This window comes from Odontomachus brunneus, unplaced genomic scaffold (assembly GCF_010583005.1).
Source record: "Odontomachus brunneus isolate Ranch 3 - 2012 unplaced genomic scaffold, Obru_v1 Obru_scaffold_186, whole genome shotgun sequence".
Classification (NCBI taxonomy): Eukaryota; Metazoa; Arthropoda; class Insecta; order Hymenoptera; family Formicidae; genus Odontomachus; species Odontomachus brunneus.
Genome location: NW_022639636.1, coordinates 71620 through 95491, shown reverse-complemented (window position 1 = coordinate 95491; position 23872 = coordinate 71620). Strand labels below are relative to the sequence as shown.

Sequence of the window (23872 nt, the reverse complement as noted above, 5' to 3'; positions counted from 1 at the left end):
TTATTTTCATTTTTAATCTTGGTTATCATCTCTGCCAAAGGGTTTAATATTTCCCTAAAGTTGCTTTCTTTTTCTTCTATGCTTTTCTATATTTTCACTCATTGTTTCCTCAATTATAAGCTCTTGTTAACAATATAAATAAATATGTTTCAGATTTATTTACAATGGACATAATATTACGTGCCCATTATAAAACTGAATCAATATTACTGATATTATGTTTTAGAAAAAATCGATCCACACATTATACAGTAATTTGCTTCACCGTTAAATAAAATTCTATCAAATTCTTGTCCAAGTCTTACGCAGTATTTTCATAACTAATGAGAATACATTACTAAACAATAACTAGGCGGATGTCTACTGCATACATTTCTGCCAAAGTCATATCAAATATACTTTGATCATCTTTGAGAGAATATTAATCCGCTTTCGGAAAAAGGAATAATTGTGTCGCAATTGTGTCGCGGAGAGAGAGAGAGAGAGAGAGAGAGAGAGAGCACATCAGACAGAAAAAAAATTATTCGTCCAATCAACTACCCGAAAAACTACGTTTATTCAGAAGGTCTCAAGGTGTTGCTCCCGGTTAGAGCTTGGAGCTAAACAGAAAGGTTGACGGAAAGTCATCGTGCGAGATACTGAGATCGCGATGTATCGATCGCGTGAATATACCGGTCGCCGACGATCGCAATCAAACAGCAATGACGAAGTCAAACGTGCTAACGCGCGATTTATCTAACACACGTGGCTTTCTCCGCGTCTGGCGGACAAGGTAGCGACGTAATGGCACCGCGTGTCATATGTCATACATTGTTGCGCATACGAGGAGGAATCGTGGGCGTTAATGGTCGTGGCGCGGAGCTTATCCGGAGTACATCTAATATCCACGCGAGCTGGACAAACACATGGTATATATACCAGACATTGATCGCCTCGCTAACACTTCAAGGTTGCGCTTTAGTAACGGCTACATTTCCACTGACAAACAGCCCGGGGTTTCGCGAGCCTCCGCCGACGCGCCCTGAGGAGACGCGCGAAAATACACATTCGGAAAGGCTAGGCTTTCTCGGTGCGACGAGGTACTCTAGTATAAGTTGAGGTAGCATTCTAACTGAACGCTCGAAGCTTTAGAATCATTTCGCAATGCGCAAGAATAATTCTGAACTAACAATGCGAACGAACGAAAAATCGAACGAACGTGAGTGGCTAAAGTAAACCCTATTAGCACATGGAGCAAAAATATAGATAGAAAAGAATTAGAACTCGCGGCATTTTTATAAGTCCGAGGATACAAAATCAATCTTAGTAGTATAGTGTAAAGATTTGTTTTTAATCCTATATATTAAAACACACAACATGTGTGTGTCTGACAAACATACAGTGAAGCGAAGTATTTTGGTCTATTTCAATGTTTCTTTAGTGATAAAAATTTGGAAAAAGAGTAAAATTGAGATTCAAAATACACTGACATACCCAACTGCATTAAAATATATATAAACTTCTAAAAATCTCAAATTTCACTCAATATTTCAGCTCACAACAAGTATAATCAATTACTAATCTTTTACTCTAAGACTAAAAATATAACAATTTTTGGCAAAATGCGTTCTCCGCACTACCAGACATCGCAATTCCTAATTTTAAATGTTATTATGACCTTTGGCAGCGCATAAAACATTTCTTGCTAGACATTTTGTTACAGCTGTTTGGCTTTAGAGCAAAAGGCTAAAAATTCACTTTATTATTATGAACCAAAACTACATAGAACAAAAAAATTAGTATCCACTTAAAACTAATATACTAAAATTAATAATATTATTGATTCATATATAAGCAACAATAATTATGTTACAAAAATTTTAAAGTTGAAAATTTTGGATTTTAACAACATTATAATTTTATTTGAATATTATAGTAGCCTTATAAAAAATATAATATGGTCATTTTGATGATAACAGTATCTTCTTTCGATTTAGAAATATTTAAAAATCTATTTTAACAAATTTTTTTTTTAAGCGAATATTTTGTGTTTTCCAGTCATAAAAATTATTTTTAAATAATAAGAATATATTGTTCTTTATTGAATAGTAAAAATGTATTGATGCAAATAACTTATTTTCGTTTAACGTTACGTAATCTTATTTTAAGATTTACATATAAAAAATAAAGATATTTTCAAAACAAGAATGTTCGTTTTTTCGAATATGACAAATTTTGACACAATTCATAGAAAATATCAAATATATAATTATTGAGACTTGTGTGTTTTTTTTTTTTTTTTTTTTTATTCAAACGGGCACAATGTACTTTTGGATCTCAGTTTTACTTGTTTTCGAAATTTCTTGTCATTAAAGAAACTTTGAAATGAATTAAGATACTCAATGTATTTGACTGCTGTATGCAACTAAACTAACTTTTGATCTTTGTATATAAAACATTATTTTTAATATATTATTTCCTTTTTAGTTTTAATTTACGCAGCATTTTGATATTCTATTTTTACAAATTACTTGGTCTAATTTTCTAATATAATTTCTTTTGTTTAAACAACAATATATTATTTCGATGTTCTAATCTTGTTTAAGCGAAGGTGCGAATGCACTTGACACTTTCGTGTGTCGTTTTTAAAAGGACCGTAAGGATCGAATATTACAGAATAGTTTGAGAAGCACTGGTCTAGGATATCGTAAGTAGATTACAGAAAAAGGTAAAAGGCACTGGGATTACTCGTTCAAATCGAAGGAAGCACCTGTTTGCGCAATCCTCCAAGGCGCTTCATAATTGCGCACGGCGCACGGCTTATCCGAAATCACACTCGCGGTTACAACCGCGCGGCTTATCGGATTATCATCTACTTTCTGCACCGCATAAATATATTAGCTTCTCGCCGCCGCTTACATCGCTTTTACAAACGCGCTACGATGTGAAACGTTCCTCGAGCAAAGTGTCCAGTGGAGCGAGTGATTAATACGTCCGCGATTGCGGGCGAGAAGCGCGGTTTAAGTGAATTCAACACAATACTTGTGAAAAATTAATTCATCGAAAAACGAATGACATCGCGCGGAATTTCGATAAGTTTCAAATCGAAAACATGTAGGATAAAGAATAGAAGTTAACTATCAAACACAAAAACTTAAATTATGAAAATGATTTAAACAAGAAGTAGAATAAACGGAAAAGATTCGCAGAAGCAATTTTGATTAATTCAGTCTTAATACTCTACTACACACAAGCCTGTTAACATACCCGTGGGCACAAGCAGATAGTTAGAAGCACTGACAGATTGAATATATGTCTGTGACACATATTCAATTACGTTTCAGTTACGTTATATCCTAATAAAAACCACGGCGTCTATACACGTCGTGTTGGTACGAGGCTAAACGTCCATAACTGTTATTAGCTATTCTATCGTATAATAATGAATTAACAGATGTCTATAGACTTTTTAAGCGCTAATGTTTGCGCAAAGAAGCTTGCGGTGCCGATAGGTAAGGTATGTATGTTAATTGCTAAATAAACAAATCTTGCGTAAAAACTTTCGAACCTCATCATTCAATTCAATAATTAAAAAAGTAAATAATTCAAAATAACTTATTATAAAAAAAATAAGGAAAAATAAAACTCCTTTAAAAATGTCAAAAGTCCTCAGAGTATGAAACATAATTTCGAATCAATACTCCTATGTATCTAATTCTATCCTAATATTATAACGATATTAGAGGTCAGTATGAAAGCGTTAAAAGAAATTAGTTAAATAACTAACTATATAATTGTAGAGAGGTAAATAATAAAAAAAAGTATGATTATATTGACTCAATCAGTCAAGTTTTCGCGTATTGGCTTCTAATATATTTGGAATATTAATATAGGATTTTGTGGGTAGATAGATAAGTTTATTTATTATATGCACTGTGGGTAAAATATCCTTCAAGCATATATACACATAAAATATTGATTCAAAATTATTTCATACTTTCAAGAGCTTCTGTTTTTCTTTTCTTCTTTTTGTAAGTCTGTAACTGTAATTATTCTCTCATAACTATACATCTGTAACAATAATTATTCTCTCATAACTATAATATTACCTTAGTTCATATATACAATAAAGTTATTATTATTATCATTATCATTTTTTATAAACTTTAAATCCCAACTTTTAATCGACATCCTAATAATTTACTCAGTCCCTCTCTCGATAAATGAGTTGGAATGTATTTTTCAACTTGCCCTATTTATACACAAAGATAAATATACTATATTGTATCGAAATAAATGTGTTTAATAAATATATGTGCATTCAAATAAATACTTGTTTCAAGTGTTTCATAAGTTTATACATCCGCAAATTTACTATAAGTTCATCTTAAGCATAAAATTTATTTAAAATGTTTTTAATCTTAGTAAGTTTAATATTTCAATAAAAAATATTCCACTTGCTTACTACATAGCGACAAGCTATGCGTCTAACATTTTTTTCAATAATTTTTTTATAATATTCATGTAAAAATAATAAATTATTCTTTTAAATACATGATATTGAGATTTTTCAAATTTTTAATGAATATTTTTTAGATTATTATCAAAAAAATATTCTTTGTTAAAAATAACCACTATTTAAAAGAAGGAATATAAACTGATTGTAAGTTTATCTTAGTGGTAGAATAATATTTTTTTGTATGTATCTATCTATTCATCCTATAATTCCTATATTTTAAGGCGTTTCGAAATTAAGCGAGAAACTTATCGTGATCACAGCATCTCTCCGCGAGTTTCCAACGAAACGAAGATTTCAGTCGTGATCACACAAACTTCGGACAATATAATGCGTCGCTAGAATGCGCATTTCAAGACTGTATGTGCGCATACGCGTTCTCAGGAATAGATGATAGCGATTTTCTCTCTCTAACCTCTCTCTCATCACCCCTCTTTTTCTCTCACGCCGAACTTCCCCTCTGTATGCACGAATATTTCATAATTCCGACGCGGTCACGCATGGTCCCGGTCGGTCGCAGCTGCTTGAACTGCCCATACTTTATTAGCATAGCTATAAAAATGCGCGTGTCCACGAGTAAACGAACGCGCGACGAATTACACGCCCGAAATTCCCGCAAAAATATCTCGTAAAATGTTAGTCAATGGCATTTATTAGTTCCATTATATCTTCGGCAACGTCGTCGTCGAATTCAAGACAGCAACATCGTTTATCGCTCGCAAATTAAGACTATAGCCTCACATGCATATATAAACTGCACCTTCCTATATAAAAGGTTTGCAGACAAAATGTAGAAGACAATTCTCCTTCTACTATCCACAGGCATCGTCAACAGCAAAACATTTACACGTCACTCTCCAGCATACTTCACTTCTCGCCAGCTTTCTCCAATAGAAGTCAAGCTAAATAAAGATCGAATATTTATGGTACAGACCATCTTTTTCAAACGTAGTCTTCGCAGCCTTTCGTGGAAAATTCAGTTTAGATAAGCTGTTTCAAAACAGTTGGAACAATTTTTTTTAACGTATTTTGGAACATAGCTGATGATCCAATTAGAGAACTCGTTTTCTATTAATTCATACATGGAAAAAGAATATTATAGTTCTTTCCATATACATTCTTTTCAATTTTACTATGTTTTAGTAGTCCTAAAAAAAGACTATCAGTAAGGTTATTTTGCTAAGAAACATAGTAGATTTCACTAGAAACATAGTAAGTATTTCAATAGCATAATTCAGTTTCTAAAATATAAGTAACATATATAAAATAAAAGGAAATATAAATTATTGCAGAATGCCAATCTATTCCTCCATTAGAAAAAACTATGATAATTTTTACTACAATACTCTCTTCGTGCAGAAGTTATATTCTCTTGGAGCATTGACAACGTTCCAAGCTGCATCGCAAAAAAGTGTTTAAACTGTTTTGAAACCCAGTGTCTATAAGTCTACAAGGAAGAAAATGGTTTAGTCGATTCGATTTTGTGGCTTACTGAGCAAAATTGAATGTTATAACTAAATAAATGTGTTAATGCAAAAATATTTATTTGTTAGTTATAGGAAAGACAATGTAAAAGCAGTTGTCAACCTGTTCATAGAGCAAACCCATTTTTGTTGATATTACTATAACAAATTATTCAATAAAACAAATCATTTATTCAAAGATAATGAAGAAATATTTTTGTTTATTTTACGGAGAAGTACACTTCCATTAAGTTTAAATGTAAATATCCACAATGAAAAATATATTATAGTGCGTTACGTAATTTAAGTTTGCCTTTTTATATTAATAATTGTATCTTTATATATGTATTTATATTTATAATATTTTATTATACTATTTGAATGTGGTTATATAGTAAATATTTGAGACATTCCAATGAACATTTTTGCCTTAGCTGACTTTTATTGCTAGAGTAACTAATGATTTAACTATATTGAAATCCGTCAATGTATAAAATATTCTTTAACATAACAAACATAATATAACAGCTAACAGATTAGTTGCATATACCAAACCATATTTTTCATTAGTTGTGATACAGAATCATTTTTATTGCACTAACAAATCTGCCGTACTATAACATCAAACTTTATTAGATGATCTTATGCAGCTCTGCGATTTATTGGCAAACTGAATATCTGTACATTACGATTATAGATTTGCTAGACTAGAAAGGTTCTCAATAACAGCAAATTTTTTTTTCTGTGTATGATTAACGCATTAAGAGGGGAACCTGGTTTATAGGGCTGAAAAATCGAGAATTTTCAAAAGTTGTCGATAGTAATATTATTTTAGAATATACCTTTAAAATTCAAGGCTGAAATTCAAAGTATTTTTCGAGTTACAGCTTGAAGATCATGCGTCGAGCATTGAATGCAGGCATGAAAATTGTCGAAATTGCTTCTTTTATTGCCGCATATATCTTTAATGAAAAATGTAGCAGTATATTGAAGACGATGAATATATTAGATATTAGAATTGGGTTGCAAGCTCAAAATTTTCCACTCATACGACGAACAGCGACTTGAGGGGCAGCGGCGCCGCAGCTTAAGCAGTTCAAAAGAAGCTCGAAACGCGTAGAATGGAATTAACGGTTCAGAACGTGTGTTCTATGAAGAAACTGAAGGATTATTATAATCTGATATCGCAGATTAGCTTGTGACTGCTATAAATGGTACTTTTATGTTCCGCAAACTTTAAATGCAATTTTTTCAAAACAATATTTTCTGAGTTTGTATACACGATAAAGACAACTCTAATGTGCCGATTAAACTGTTTCTAGGCTCGTTTTGTAGCTGATTAGTTCCTCTTCTAAGTGAACCTAAATGTTTTTGAAGAACGTTACATTAGACTAATTTTTTGCAACACAAAGTTGAAACTTTTTGGTAAAAATCGTAACTTTTCTTTCAAAGTCGTTGAAAGTTATCCATTTTTGCTTTTCTTGTAAAGTTTTTGGTTCAACTAGAAGATAATTACATACAATTAACAAAAATAATTGTTTCTTTTGTCTCAGATAAAAATTATAATACAATCGTTACAGTGTACACAATGGAACAACTGCAGCAGTTTGGCACTACTCATTTGGCTCCATTTTTTAAACAAATAATTAATATTTTTTTATGAAAAAATTATTTTATAGAGATAAAATATGTAATAAAACATCCTTAAAATTTGAAAGTAATTAGTTTTATTCTAGCTGAGAAAAAAATTTCTAAAAATCATACATTTTTCGACATCCTAAATCAGGTTCGCCGCTTAAGCGTCGTATCGGTTATCGATGGCCGACGATATAAAATATAAATAAGTTGATGATATCGTAAACCAAAATGTAAACAGAATAGGCGCTTAATGTGTTAAGATCTTCCTTGTACATTAGTCGCAAACGGTGGCGAGGCTTGCTTCAACGATGATCGCAAAATCATAGGGTAAACTTGCTGATTTCGTTGACACAGCCAATCAGTGTACAATCTCTATAGTACTGAGGCTTTCAAACTGACTGGCACAAAGCCAAAGGTAAGTTTCCGCTATAAGTTTGTGTGACTATCGTTGCAACAAACTTCGCAACCAATATTGCGACATTATAAAAAAGCCTTTAAAGACGCGTTTCAGTGTTCCGCGATCAGTATCGCGACCTTTAAATGCGACTAATGAGCGCACGTATACAAGTAATATGGATTCGCGTTATGATGTCTTAAAGATAATTGCGGAACGACCTTGGCGGTCGGTCAAACCGGGAGAGCCGAATAAGAACGTGATCACGAAGTAAAAAGAGACGCGATCGGCAGGTTCTCTTGCCTACCCCCCTCTCTCCCTCCTTCTGTCCTTCTCCCAGTTTACAGCTCAGTGTCTCCGAGGCAACTGGCAATCATTTGCAACGATCGAAAAAAGAAATGCGCGGAGATATGTATAAATTTGCAGGTGTATCGCTCTCTCACAGCTAACGTTGAACATATGAACATAGATAAGATTAAGATCAATCTTGGGGTTGAAGAACTTCGCGCAACATGGACACTCTCAAATTGCCGCAGAGTCTAAAAGAAACGATGAAACTTCCAGAAACATCCATCCTTCAACTTAACTCAAGTTTTGTAAGCAGGCTTCTTTGAAATAAAGAGAAGTATACCAGAATAATTATTATACAATACGAAAATTAAGCAACTTTTTGATATTTATTATACTCGTATTTCCATTGATGACTTTGACCTCGATATTTGTTATCAAGAACAAACTTTTAGGTAACGATCAATAGGTTTCAGACAACAGTTCGATAAAATGTTATTAATAAAAGAAATTTCATAAAAAAGTAGACATATAGAATCATAATATATTCATTTAATATAAAATGTTGACGGTATCGTGCGTAAACTAAAAGGTAAACAGAAAGAACTCGACACTTAACGTGTTAAAACCTTCCTTGTTATTAATCGCAATGTCGGTTGCGACGCTCACTTCAACGATGATCACAAAATCATAGCGTAAACTTGCTGACTTCGTTGACACAGCCAATCAGTATACAATCTCTATAGTACTCAAGCTTCCAAACTGGCTGGCACAACGCCAAAAGTAAGTTTATCCTATGAGTTTAACTTTCAAGTCGCCAAAAATGCTTCTGATATATTTCCTATATATTTAAAAGAAGTTTATTTACAAAATTTGTCTATTAAAAATCTATTTACAAACTCGATACATGGACGTTTTAAAAAGCTTAAATTGGATGAAATCAGGATGGCATAGTCCATTGAGGAAGGTCGTAAGAATTCCTACATAAAAATGAAAAAAAATAGCAAATGAAGGAAAACGCTAAGTATTCATAAAACCTGATTTACAATTTACTTCCTGTTCTTTTGTCTTTATCTTTTTCCGATTTAAACCGTAAGCTTTAAGTCAGAAAAAATACAGAACAAGAAACAGGAAGCAAGAAGCACATTGTAAATCAGGCTTAATGGTACAGCTTTTTCGGCGATCACTCACCAGGATTCCCGTTCGCTTTGCGTGATGTTGGCGACTCGCGACTCCGCAACTTTTCCCCCTCTTTCCTCAACACATTCGCGTCGCCCGATCGACACGCGTCACTTACCGGCCAGTCTTCGTGATGATCATCTCCGTGCCGAGGCTGTTGAACTTTTTCCAGAGATCCTTGGTCTCGAGGTGGCACTCGACGTCACGCAGCTCGTCGGAGTTACAGCTGGTCCTCAGACGCACCTTCGTATCCTCGCTCACGCTGGCATCGTCCGTGCATTTCCGCGACGACGCCCCATTACCACCCAGGTCGTCGGCCAGCATCCTGTGCAACGAACCGTCTTCGACGCTGCTACACTCCTCTACGTCCACGTCCGCCTCCTCTTCCTCCTCGTTCATGGACTTCTCGGTGCCCTCACTCTCGCCCTCACCCTCGCCCTCGCCCTCGCCCTCGCCGTTCTCGACCTCCTCATCGCCGCCCAACATAGTCTCGTCCGTCATCACCGTAGCTCTCGCGACGATGTTTACCGGCGACGATCGGACGTCTGCGAAAGATGGATTTTGTGATACAGTCGAGGACATATAATGCAAAATGTCGAGACATACGTCAAAATGCGAAGCACATAATAAGCCGCACTGAAACAAAATACTTGAAAATGTATGGTATATAAGTTTATTTTACAGAAGTATTTTTATTTCAAAATAATAATAAACTTTGTTTCTCAGAAACAAACTTTATATCTCACAAATAAATTTTCAAGTATTCATTTCTCAATGAAGCTTCGCTTTTGACTGCAACGGTATAATTAAGACAATTGCCTTGGCAAAAATGAAAGAGTCCTCAACAATAAAAACACTCTTCATATGTCTAATTACACTCTCACTACACTCTTTTTCCTTTGTACTCCCTCTTTCTTCGGAAGAAAACAGTGAAAGAGCTGTTACACATTACGAAGAGTGCGCAAATATTTGAACATTTATATCTGTGTGGGATATAAAATTTACTTATAGAGATAAACTTTATATTCTATAAATAAATTTTCAAGTATTTCTTCCTCAATGTATCTTTCTTGCTGAAAAAAGATAAAGTTTTATAATAGTTAACAAATGTATTTGGATATTGCAAGGTAATATTTGATAATTATTATGAAATATGCTAGTTATCAACCATTTTTTATAATAATTATAAAATAATTAATAAAATAAATTCTTTTAATTTACTCATACAAATATAAAGACTCGGACTATATACAATCGATCGCTATAAAAGATCAATATAAACAAATAAGAGTCGCATACCGACAGTGTAATGGCAAGAACAATTATTTGTAAAATTGACACAAATTACAATAAAGCTTGCGAACGTTTCAGACACATTCCGGACCATCTTCAGCGCATAATACAATAATAAAAAATTCTTCTACAAATACTAAGAGACGTGAGAGCGATGACTGCAGCTATGACCAATCAAATTCTACTCAAGCAACGGTATTTAGCGATGTCTAGATTAATTGGTCTATAGATCGACGCTCGATGTTCCCAAAAAACCTATAACAGTTATAAATGGAACAATGCAGCTGGCTAATATGATAAAAAAATAAACATACCAATGATATCAATCCACGCAACAGTAAAGATTGAATTACGTCCATAAAGATCTTCCTTGGTCGATGGGTAATACAGATATGAAACAAGGTTGCGACAATATATATTTAAACAAGAAATGATAAGCAAAGAAAACATTACATTTTGAACAGTTTAAGTTCTAGAGAACTTGTCCATAATAAGTAGTGTTTGGTCCTTCAATGTCCGAAATTAAATTTAAGCCATATTGTTGTCGTTTTTTGAAAATTATGTTAGAAATACCTTGTTTATTATAATTAAGTTCTCTAAAAATTTGACGTTCTCCCAATTAAATTCGTGATTTTCAAACAGCCTATATTCGGAAATTACTGACAACGCAGATGGATGATGTTAGATTTGGTTTATATATTTCTTTATTCGCGTTATTATACAATTATTTATAATTTAATTACAATAAATCTCGCGAAAGTTTCGGACTCATTCCGAGCCACCTTCAGTGCATAATATAATACCAAAAAGCTCTTTCGCAAATACGAGACGTGAGAGTGAGTCTTTCGCAGAGACGTGAGAGCAATGACTGCGACTATGACCAATCAAATTCTACTCAAGCAATGGTATTAACGATGCCCAGATTAATTGTTTTGTACCCACATTTTTAGCGAGATGCTTGAATTTTTACTCTCATCACCCATTATGTTATAAAAAAAGAACTACATAATAGGATTCGTAGACAGAGCATTTCCATTGTCCTATCCTATTTACTATCAAAAGAATCTGAGTTTGGTTATTGGTGTTTTGGCGCATAATTATTATCCTTTATCTTTGATTTTTAAGACAATACAAACTAGATTAGCTAAATTATATTGAATATATCTCTTAGAAATAATATTATAGCCGAAATAAGCATTATTGACGACTTTAATGGAAATAAATATTTTATTATATGTACGTAGAGAAAATTTCCAAACAGTTAAAAAACTGTATAAAAAAATTTAACTTGAATTTTACATACGAAGGAATGAACAAACTTGATATTTTTATTAAAGCCCATAAAGACAATTTACCGTCGACTGACTATAGTGGTGTTGTATATAAAATCAATTGTAAAGATTGCGAATTTTCATACATTGGACAATTAGTCGAAAACTGTCCACGCGAATAAAGGAACATATAAATCAAATCTAATATCACCCATCTGCGTTTCTGTCAGTGATTTGCGATAGGCTGTTTGAAAATCACAAATTTAATTGGGAGAACGTCCAATTTTTAAATAGAGAACTTAATTATAATAAACAATGTATTTCTGAGATGATTTTCATAAAACGACAACAATATGGCTTATCTTTTTATCAGTTGTATTGTTCCAAATATAACCGTTATAGGTTTTTGGGAACACCGTTATAGGTTTTTAGGAACATCGAGCATCGATCTACAGACCAATTAATCTGGGCATCGCTAAATACCGTTGCTTGAATAGAATTTGATTGGTCATAGCTGCAGTCATCGCTCTTACGTCTCTTAGTATTTGCGAAAGAACTTTTTATTATTATATTATGAAAATGGCTCGGAATGTGTCCAAAACGTTCGCGAACTTTATTGTAATTTGTGTCAATTTTACAAATAATTGTTCTTGTCATTACATCGGCGGTATGGGACTCTTATTTGCCTTTATTGAACTTTCAGCGATCGTTCTTAATTTATATAAACTAATTTAATAATTTAGTAAATAGTATCAAATAATTTTGACAATCATTACTAAACAGTTTGCCAATTATCTAACTTTGGTCACATTTCATATGTTTAGCACATGATGTAGTTATGTAATTTGATAATAAAAAATACTTGAAAACTTATTTGTGAGATATAAAGTTTAATCACAAAAATAAAGTTTATTTCACAAACAATAAACTTTATAGCCCACAAATAAATTTTCAAGTACTTTTTCTCAGTGTACTAAATAATATGATTTTATTTTACAAATTGTCTGACGACAGATACTACATAAATTGTTAATAGTCACCAATACTTAATAAGATACCAAGCCTTGATAACAAATATCAAGTTTTGCTAAGGTTATTTGTTAATACTTAATTTATGGGATGTAAAGTTTATTTAAAATTATTTCTATGAAATGATTTCTATTTAAGTTTATTTCTATGAATAAATTTTATATCCTGCACAAGTTATTCAATTATATTTGTCTACACGTTTATATTCACTTACAGACTAAGCTTTGTCTTCAGTGCAGAGTGACGAGGAATCGCACGAGTCGTGAGAAGAGGTTTCTCACTTCGAGAACGATTTTCGCGAGGCGGTTTTTCGGGTCCGGGATTTCTTGTGAATATGCGATAATAGAGCCGATGGTTGCGGTTAAGAAACGCGGAAACAGGATTCCCGACGAACAGGCGTGCGCGATTATCGCAAACCGCGTCGATTTAAGTGAGCGAGAGAGATGAGTCAGGACGATACCAGGAGCCGCCGCCGCCGCCGCCGCCGCCGTTGCCTGTTAATTAATCGAGCGCGGGCCCCGCATCTGCCACAAGGTGGCCCGGCGCCTAATTAAACCGTCAGATTTTCAAGAAAGCCGATCCGCCGTGCCAGTGTACACAATGTTAATTGCGCCGACCGCACGATATCGATCTGTTAATTTGTACTATTCCGCGCGAACAATGCGTCTTCCGGCGCGCGTTTATCTCAAATTGGATCCGTGACCGTGCGCGCGTACGCGAACAACGCGCGTACATGCACGTGCGCGTACGCATACTCCGGGAAAATATATCAACACCACATCATCGTCGTCGTCGTTATTGAAGAAAAAGGGTCGTCAGTTTTGTTCGCAATCATTTAAATGAAGAAAAGAAATAATTAAAATAGCAAGTCATAATTGAATAACAAAGAATGACTTCTTTGTTTGCTTTAAGATCTGATAAGTTATTTTTTGTAGATTTTTGGCCGCTGTACATGAATCTGGACGCCAAATATTTCTATCTGATAAGGAGACAAGAAACCTGCCGTAAAAGATGCTAAACACGTATTTTTTGCATTTTTCAATAATTATTTATATTTCTGGACTGGGGAGAAAGATGTGCTGAAGACTTGTAATATCTGAAATTAAAAGTCGATTGTAACTGGAAAATTTATTATTAATATTTATTAGACATTTTCTTTTTTTTTAATAGTGAGGAACAAGTAATTTACTCAAAAGAGCATTCAAATAGCAAGAGATAAAGGGACTTCTTCCAAAGCAATGGATAAAATATATAGAAGAGTAAAGTATTGTTAACTCTTTTGATACAACTTTGTGTAAGGTCTTCAAGTTGTCTATCTTTGCTTATTTTTTTAACGTACAATACCAGTTAACTTCTAATTTGAGGCCTTACAAAAGTTTACAGTACTTCTTTCAGAACTCAAAAACATAAATTTTTGAAAAATTTCATTTCTAGCACAATTTACAGTAGATTTCTTGGATGTGACAGAGATATTTTGTGTCCAAATTCATATTTACCAACTAAAATTTATAAAAAATGATTTTAGTAAAAATCTTAAAGCAAATTTAGTGTTCAATATTATGGAGCACGTCCCAGTTTCGAATCAAACTTCATTATTATTATTAAAGAGGTACACATTTTAATGGAAATACGGAAACAATTTCTTATATTTTTTAGTTTATTTTCAATTTTATAATCTAAGTTTACATTTACTAAGTTTACATTTACAAAAATTGTTAATATTTAACAAAAACATTTAGAATATTATTTGCTTTACTGACTCTTTAGAATAATAAAATTATTAATAAGTTGTGTTACGTACTGTGTTACGCTTTACTGACTCTTTAGAATAATAAAATTATTAATAAGTTGTGTTGCATATTCCATTATTTTATATAGCCTAAAACAAAGTGAATATGTACACTATTAATATAAAATTGGCTGTCGCATTATCTATTATAGGGACGCGAAATAATTTGCTGAGCCATAATTGGGATTTACGCAGAAACATTTCTAGTCATTTCTTTTCTTTTTATTTAAAACCAATGAAGTTAAATCTAATAATTTTACGTTAAAATTATAATGTTAGTTCCTAGTAAACACAAAGTAACAGTTATATACCTGTTAGTTGTAATTTCCTACTCAATAATATAACTGTTATATAACACGTGTATTATATAACAATTATATTATTGAGTAGGAAATTATAATTAACAAGTAAATAACTGTTACTTTGTGTTTACTGGATTACTTATATTGGTATTAAAATAGTTTCTTTTAATGTTTAATGAGTAAATTTATATAAATAAATAAAAGTTACTCCAACCTCAAATGTACGTGTATGATGTGTAATTAAAACCGTTACAATCCATATTTTTATTTTCACTCAATTTCGCGTATCGCATTTAGCATTATATACACATACACGACGACATCTGGTTTCGTAATTTATTCTAATATGAAAATCAACGAGAAGCGGGAATTGAAAAATTAGGCGTTAAACGTTAAACGCATCAAGACCGTAAATCACGGCTTTATCTATTTGGAAGAATCAACGGAAATCACATCATGTGCCACGCGAATCTCACTCTTTTTTTATGTGTGTATATGTATTTCTATTTATTATATCCCATAAACGAGTCCTCCTCTCCGAAGACGGATGAGCACGCGGAAATTCTCCCTTTTCGTTTCCATCGACGATAACTCGAATGACGCGGTCGATCGGTGAGCGTTACTGCCGTCGCTCTCTTCTTTCCGCGTCGTTGAAACGGGAAGCGGACGAGCGGGTTTCTGCCGTGACGCAGGGTAATTGAAAGACGACGGCCGCGAGAAGGAGACGCGGGAGACGCACCGACGCAGAAGGCGAAGTACGCGTCTCGCGCGGCTCGACGAGCCAGAAAACGCGCGATCGCGTCGCGCGATCCGTTACGATGATGATCGGCTGACGATCGCTCCCGATCGCCGCGAGAGCAGGTACCAATTCGATGCCCCGTCGTGTCCCGTTCCCTTCGGACGTTCCGGCTTCTGGTTACCCGCCGTAGAAGACCGGTGCGTTTCGTTGCTTCTTCCCCTCGCGATTGCGTCACTGTCTCGGACGTCGCGCGTGCTAAAACCGGTTTCGTTTGTTAAATTCTCGATGGCAGTGCGACAACGGCAATGACAACAACAACAACAGCAGCAGCAGTACCGATGATGACAAAACAACGGTGACGACCATGACGATAACGACGACGAGGCGCGTTCGATGGCGATTACTTTCGCCGTTTCTTACATTCTGTCGCAGGCGCGTACGCTTCAGCAGTTATTGCAAAATTAGATATACTGTAACGCTTCTTCACTTTTAACATGTACTGGCAATTTGTAATTAATACACATGTGCGTGTTCTAACCTCATATATCGTCTCTTAAGTCTCACGTCTTCATCGCGGCCATACTGATTTATGACATCAGAAGCGAAAGAATATACACGGTAAACATTCTTGTAAAATACGCAGAGATAAAACGATATATGTATAAAATAACTCTTGCAATCGATCAAACAGATGTATATAGTCAAAAGACTTTCCTTTTATCAAAGTAATCAATAAATAACCGTAAAGTTAATTTGATGGAACTATGAGGAAGGTAAATTAAAGTGGTAGGTTGCATATTATGTTAATTTAATAATTTATTAATTTTTTGAACAAAAGGAAAGCGCTCGGATTATTTTACAGATATATCTGATCGATTGTCATTTTATGGATATATATTTTTAATTCAACATATTTCTACAAGAATTTTTATCGTATATTTTCTCGTTTCTGATGTCATTAATCGAGTGTTCTGTGGCGAGAGATCATGAGTCGTTACTTCAAATGTCGTTTTTTCAACATTAAGACGATATTAAAACGATATTAAAATACTTTTCTAACACACGCACATGTGTTAATTTAAATTACTCCAATATAATGTGTTAAAAGTGTTGAAAGTGGAGACGTGATAATGTGTTGCTATAACATTTTGCAATACTGCATTTTGTTTAAATAAATGCGCAGTCTTTTACGGTGCTTTATGCGTGATTATTTCTTATTATCTTTTTAAAAGAAAGTGGAAAAAATACACTCCTTCCTTTCATCGTTCACAAATTCATAAAAAAGTAGATATCTTTGATAGACTCTCCAAATATACGATTAATTAAAGTAAAAAAAGATTGATAAGAACCATCGCGGAATATTGGTGCGGAATCAAAACTTTATTTCAAGAAAACGCTTCCTTTTGGAAAGAATAAAAATGCTTATCATTTAACAAATAAGGGGAAAAGAACAAAGGGACGATATTAAAGTAATCCGGGTTATAGGATCAATTATAATGTATAGAAGATAGATTCTTTCTACGTTAGATAAAATATTCAATAGCTGATACTTGCTGAGTATTAAGATATATGGAGATTAAAAACAATAATAAATAGTAATTAATAAATTTCCATACACACTTCTTATTACTTGATAAAATCTACGCAATAACCGAAAACAAGTCCATTGCTAGCCTATTGGATGTTTTACCCAACTTTGCAAATCTGAGAAACTCCTCGGCGTGTATACACACAGAAAAATATCACTCTACTCTGCTAAGAAAAACGATTACTCAGTTTGGTTCCCTTCTTTCAAGTAACAGTTATCTTCAACACAGAATATTTCCTTAAATAAAATATATGTACATAAGTATTTTAATATAAATATCTTAAAATATACTTATCACAAATATTAGAAAGTTATTATCATGTACTTGAGAGAAAAATTTATTCTCTTTGCTATAATTATCAAACTTAATTGAAAAAAAATTTTGTTCGATTCTATGCAGTAAATAAATTTGTGTTATGATTGAATATTTTTTATTAAAAATGTAAATTTATTAGAATTCAATATATTTTGAATAAATTTCCGCGTTAATTTAGATTAATGTATGTAAATTTTATACAACTTTAACTATATTAAATCACGAAATTCAGCAACATTGAGTCCCTTATAACTGATCAGATTGCAATCGTATTTATCTCGTAGAATGACAAAATAGAAATACAAAAAAAATTATCAAAATTTGCTCAAAATAATATGTCATGTTAAATGTAATACGAAAATCTGAGTGTAACTTTTAATAAATTTGTCACTGCATTAATATAACAAAAAATTTACATTATTGTATGATATAAATTTAATAATTAATTTAATAAAGTATATTTACTTCATAAAGGTAATTAAGAAAATTGCAAAATTTCCATTATTGTCTCACGTCGTGATAATCATGAAAATCTAATTGAAAGTCTAGTAAAAAATCTACGTTGATGCTTGTGTGACGAACTTATAATAAATTTGCAGTTATATAAACTTATGAAATACTTGAAACAAGTAATATTTACTCAAATGCAATACGTATCTTTCTGTGTGTGCATTTGACATTGTTAGAACATTATTCTCTTGCCAAAAAATCGTTTAAATTTCATTGCAATATCTGCAATGACTTTTGCTGGCCTTTCTCTGCTTTTATAGAAAAAGTACCTATCGCTGATGGAAAGTTTCTTGTAGCGCAACATTGCTGATACATCAGAATTTGCGGAATCTCGATTGTTAAAACATTTCATGTGAAAATCAAGCTAAAAGTGCGATACATACGACTTATAGGAAACGTCCTTCAATGTTCTGAGAGATGTTAAGCCATCCGTGAAAAATTAATTGGAAAGTGTGACTCGTCGCACGGGCGTATTTTGCAAACACGAATTCTTGCTAAATGGAAAAAAGTATCTTCGTCACGGCGTCACGCAGGTTGCCTTCATATCTCGCAACGATACGAGACAAATGAATTTCATGAATTGCATGGAAAGAACAACGCGGACTCCTGGCAGCGCGAAAAGACGACGGCAGTAGTTGCGCGCCTTAAACGCGCACCGTAGTTACGCGCATCGCGTGCCGCTCGCGCGTTGCGTGCGCTCACATCTGCGTGCACGCTCGCACGCACGTACGCACGCACGCACGCACGCACGCACGCACGCACGCACGCACGCACACACGCGTCCGGCTAATAATAATGCGCTGACGGAGGCTAACGTCTGTAGTTCGCGTTGCGGCACGCGTGTCACGTTGCTCGCGAGTTACGTGCGAGAAGCGGTGCGAGCACGCACTCACGCACACACGCACTCGCGCGTCCACGCTTCCTCTTGTCGTTTCTTCTTTTCCCTTTCTCGCAAGCTTTCAAAATCGCTCCCGAGTCTCTTATTGAGCCATCGTTCGCCATCGAACGTCGCGAGGATCGCCACGGCGAGAAATTCGCGTTTGTTTACGCACGAAACAGCCGGTCGACGCGCCCGTCCGATAGGGGGAAAAAAGAGACCGGTGTGTTAAAATTAACACCTCTCGTCGCGCGCGTTTCTCGCGTGAGCCGCGGATGCGTCGTTGACCGGTCTTCCGCGACGTCACGCACGGGGTAAAATTGCCCGAACCCGCTGCCGCCGTCGCTCGTTAATTTGCGAACAATCGGCTTTCCGGCCGAGGAGATCTGGCTATCGCATCGGCTACGTGTTTGCCTGCGCGTGTGTCCTGATCTGACTTGGCACGTAATGTAAAAAGCTACGTGAAACAACACGAGAACCAGTTCAAGAGAATCGAAAAAGAATTTCGCATCAAAGGATTCTGGAAGATATATCGGAAAAATCTGTTCTGTGTATTAATGATCATATCGTGACACGAATATTTTTGAAAAGAGCCTTCTTAACCTTTTGTTACCCGTTGTTGCCTCGAGGCAACATTTAATTCAAGTCAATGCAGACGTCAAACTAATCGACATTTCTTTTCATCAAACTGTCAAACATTGTTGGCAACACTGTCTTTCATGACTTCGGGACTTTTATCTTATTATTATTAAATAATAATAATAATAATAATAATGAATAGAGAAGAATTTTTTACAAATAATATTAATTTGTGATTCAAAGGGTTAAAATAAATCAGTAAAAATATTCCTGATTGAATCAGTAAGAGGAGTGTCTCAATAATCAGCGAGCATTCGTTATTTTTAGTGGAAACATTCTCACCTTAATTTTCCATCACTCATTTTAACCAGAAAAATTTCACTGCAAAATTTGTAGTATTCAAATTCGTAATACACAGATTTGATATATGTTGTACTAAATCCAACTTTCTATGTTTCTAACGATGGAATTAACGACTTCCATACGTCTTATATACGATAACACTGTCTGTGTGTTTGCAAAGTGCATCAATAATGGAAACAGACATTGCTACTATTAACTGATCTTTTTAAGCGAGACTTTACTGATTGTAGTGTACTATACTTATAACTAAACTTATAATTGAACTGTTACATCATGCAATAATGTAATTCTTTTGTTATATTGATACAGTTTTAAATTTACTGAAAGTTATACTCAGATTTTCATATTGCATTTTACATGATACATTGTTACAAATAAATTTTTATAATTTTTGTCGTATTTCTAGCATGTTCTTATTTCGTTATTCTATGTGATAAATATGAGTGTTATATGAACTATTCATAAGGGATGTAATCTTTACAAATCGACTAGTATACGTTCTTTCTATACGGGAAGAGAAAATATTATAGTCAAAATTAAAACAAAATTTTGTAAACTGGAAGTATACAAAAATTATAACTGAGATTACTATATTTTTGTTTAAAAATGTAATGTGTTCAATTTTTTACTACAATGTTACTGTAATTACTTGAATCTTTTTTATATCGTATATCGTATATATGATAAATAGTCAAGCGCACGCGCGCGCGCTTACTATTCTCACAGTAATTTTATACTACAATTTTATATTACAATCAACTCAGAGTAGTTTAGTTCTACAAGAAACATTGTAAAATGAGATATAATCTTGACATAGTTTTTAGACAACATTTCCTTCCTATTTTTTTGTTTGATTAGATAGAGATAAGGCCATATGGGTCCCACTTATGAAGGATACAACTTTTACTAAAACGACCACTAAAATTGAAGCTAACTTTATGTACACCTGTCTATCTGGGAAAAAGAGCAGCGGATTTCGGAATCACGCGACAAGCTGTGTCGAGAAATTAGAGATCGACTGGAAGGGTGCCGAATCTCGCACGGTGCACGCACGTAAAAGCGATCGCGGCGCGGTATGAATGCTCTACCGGAAGCTTTCCGGCCACTATAGCATAGAAAGAGTTGGAGAGAGCTGGTCCTTGTCGCACATGTGTGCGCGCGTGAGCGAACGAGTGAGAAGGTGGAGCCTTGTTCCCTATGATCTTTTAAGGCCAGAAGAAATATGACCGAGCTACTGACGTCAGTTTCCTTTTGCCGCGACCGACGGCCGACCACCCAAGATCCTGTCACCACCCGACCGCTTCGAAGGACGTGGCACGAGAGAAGAGAAGATCGACACGACGCGACCTGAATAACGATCGCGTTACCGAAGTTCCATTTTATCCCGGCGAAAAGAGGAGAACGGCACGAAGGCGTCGCAGGTATGTACCGGGTCTCTTTTGCAGGCACATTGAGGGAAATATTGGTTCATTCAGGATCTCGGATGCTACTCGTGATTTGTGCCAACTCCTTGGTGTCGCCGTTCAATGACGAGAGCTCAGTCGCTTATCTATTTCGGCCAAGCACTAAATGCTCCGGATAAACGCGACGGATTCAATTATTCCTTGCTGAAACTATATTTACATTGCCGGAGCTATTAAATAGTTCACGTGTTCGTTCGCGAGTTATCGCGCTACTCGCTGAAAAACAATTTCCCGATTATGTAGTGTGTGTGCAAAATATGACAGCGCGATTTCTCGCTATATAAATTGCATATGATAATTACACTTCAATCGAGCGTAGCGAACGATCATTATTTCGTATTTGTTCGTTCGCCAATGTGGCGAGCGAAGAGCCTGTGGCTCTTAATTAGAGCGCCGCGCGAGAGAGAAGCGATCGATACTGCGGTAATCGACGGAAATGCACGGCAAAAAGCGCAAAAGCGTCGGGACTCGCCTGTAAAATCGACATTACCCCGTTTCGCAACAAACCGTCAACATGACGCCATTACAGTTATTGCCGACGGATTAGAAGCACGTTAAGAATAAATTGCATTTCATTTAGATCGCGCGAGGCATGCCGCCACTCGATCACGCGAGCGTAGTTCCAGCACTCGCGGCTAATTACCTCGCTTTATTCCGGAGACGGGGACCGAGCTTAGACCGGGAGTATACGGCAGCGCTTCTCCTTTTCCTTCTCCTCCTTCTCCTCCTCTCCGTCGAGATTAGATCAGTCTTAGGAGAGAGGAAGAGAGATTCCGCATGACAATTAAATTGTACGTGAGTTATTCTTAGCGCGAGTTATTTTCGCGCTGAGTTATTCCCATGTCGAGTTTATTCAATTCCCGCATTAATGCAAAATGCACTTTATCCCATTTGCGATTATGCCGCCATCGGCACGATGTGGAAACAATTGTCGCATTTAACGTATAAAGAAAATACTGCTCTTTAAAGTACAATCAATGCATTCTTCACTGAAATGTTATATTTGTAACTACACTGTAAATCCAATGTATGTTATTTTGCCTGAATCTCGTTTTACATGTCTCTCACTGTTTCAATTCGCGTAATTTAATACGTTTAAATGTATATTGAATTGCACTTTACACGCATAAATGTGTTAAATGACGTTAAATGACGTTAAATAAATGATTTAAAACCACAAGAAATATGTAAAAAGAACTTTAGCCAAATTATATATTTTTGTGTGCAAAAATAATACACCTGAATTTGCAGTCTGGTAATTCACTTATTAATGTAGCATTGTAATCAATAAAATCTCGCTGAAAGAATCAATTAATAATAGCGATTGTCGCCGTAATTGATGATTTGTAGATACTCATAAAACTGTTCTGTTGATCCAGATAGAATTCTAAATGTGACAGTTAAAATCTGTCTTTGCTTCTTGTATCTGCTAGAAAATTGTGGTACGTAGAATTTTGCAACAGCAGTATTTAGGCAAATTTAGGTAGACGTGAAGATTATACATTTGTTTATCTCTCATCACTAGTCTTTGTTGTCTATTACAGTCACTTTTATAAAAAATGTAACTGACTTTAATTTGGATAGGTGCTACAGAGAAATCTTCTAGCTAAATTTTACAAATAATTCATATATAAATTCTGTTTCTGTCACCTAATATAAAATATACGCGACATCGCAGTGCTTACTGGTTATAGATCTTAACTAATTTTTCTTATCTAGATCATTTTCACTGTAAGACTATTTTTTGAATAAACATAGCAGATATTGCAAGATATTTTTTGAGTGACAGTGTCTTTATACGCATGACGTATGAAGGTCATGGGTTCCATCGTCGCAAGCTCAGAAAGTGTGGCAGCGCAAAATAAAATGCGTGATAATAACACATTAATATTTTTCCACTTTTAACACATTATATTGGCAGTTTAAATTAATACACGTAAGGTGTATTAAAATTATACAATGTGCTCCAACTGATAAAATATCTCACATTCTGTTTTCAGTAGAAATTGAAGGTAGAAATGACAGAATAATCTATTTCATGTCTTAGTACATATCTCACTATACAGGAAATAGCTATAGGAAATACAGAAAGTGCACAGATACACAGAACGGACTTCGAAGTAGGGGTGTGCGATTTATGATATTGACATCACAATTTTGTATCACAAATATAATTTTGAATCGCAATATTTAAATAAACCGTTTAAATAAAAGTTAAATATATAAATCATATAAAATACATAAATCTACTCTCTCTCTCTCTCTCTCTCTCTCTCTCTCTCTCTCTCTCTCTCTC

The 23872-nt window shown here is 34.5% G+C and overlaps 1 protein-coding gene across 2 annotated transcripts in view; it reads right to left on the bottom strand.

Annotated features, from left to right (window-relative positions):
• Nucleotides 1-23872, bottom strand: part of LOC116851672 (T-box transcription factor TBX20-like) — a 137920-nt gene that overhangs the window by 101942 nt on the left and 12106 nt on the right. For both annotated transcript variants that reach the window (XM_032831324.1, XM_032831323.1), the window contains exon 2: nucleotides 9576-10002. In XM_032831324.1, coding sequence (XP_032687215.1) covers nucleotides 9576-10002 — 427 coding nt within the window. The remainder of the gene's footprint in view (nucleotides 1-9575; nucleotides 10003-23872) is intronic.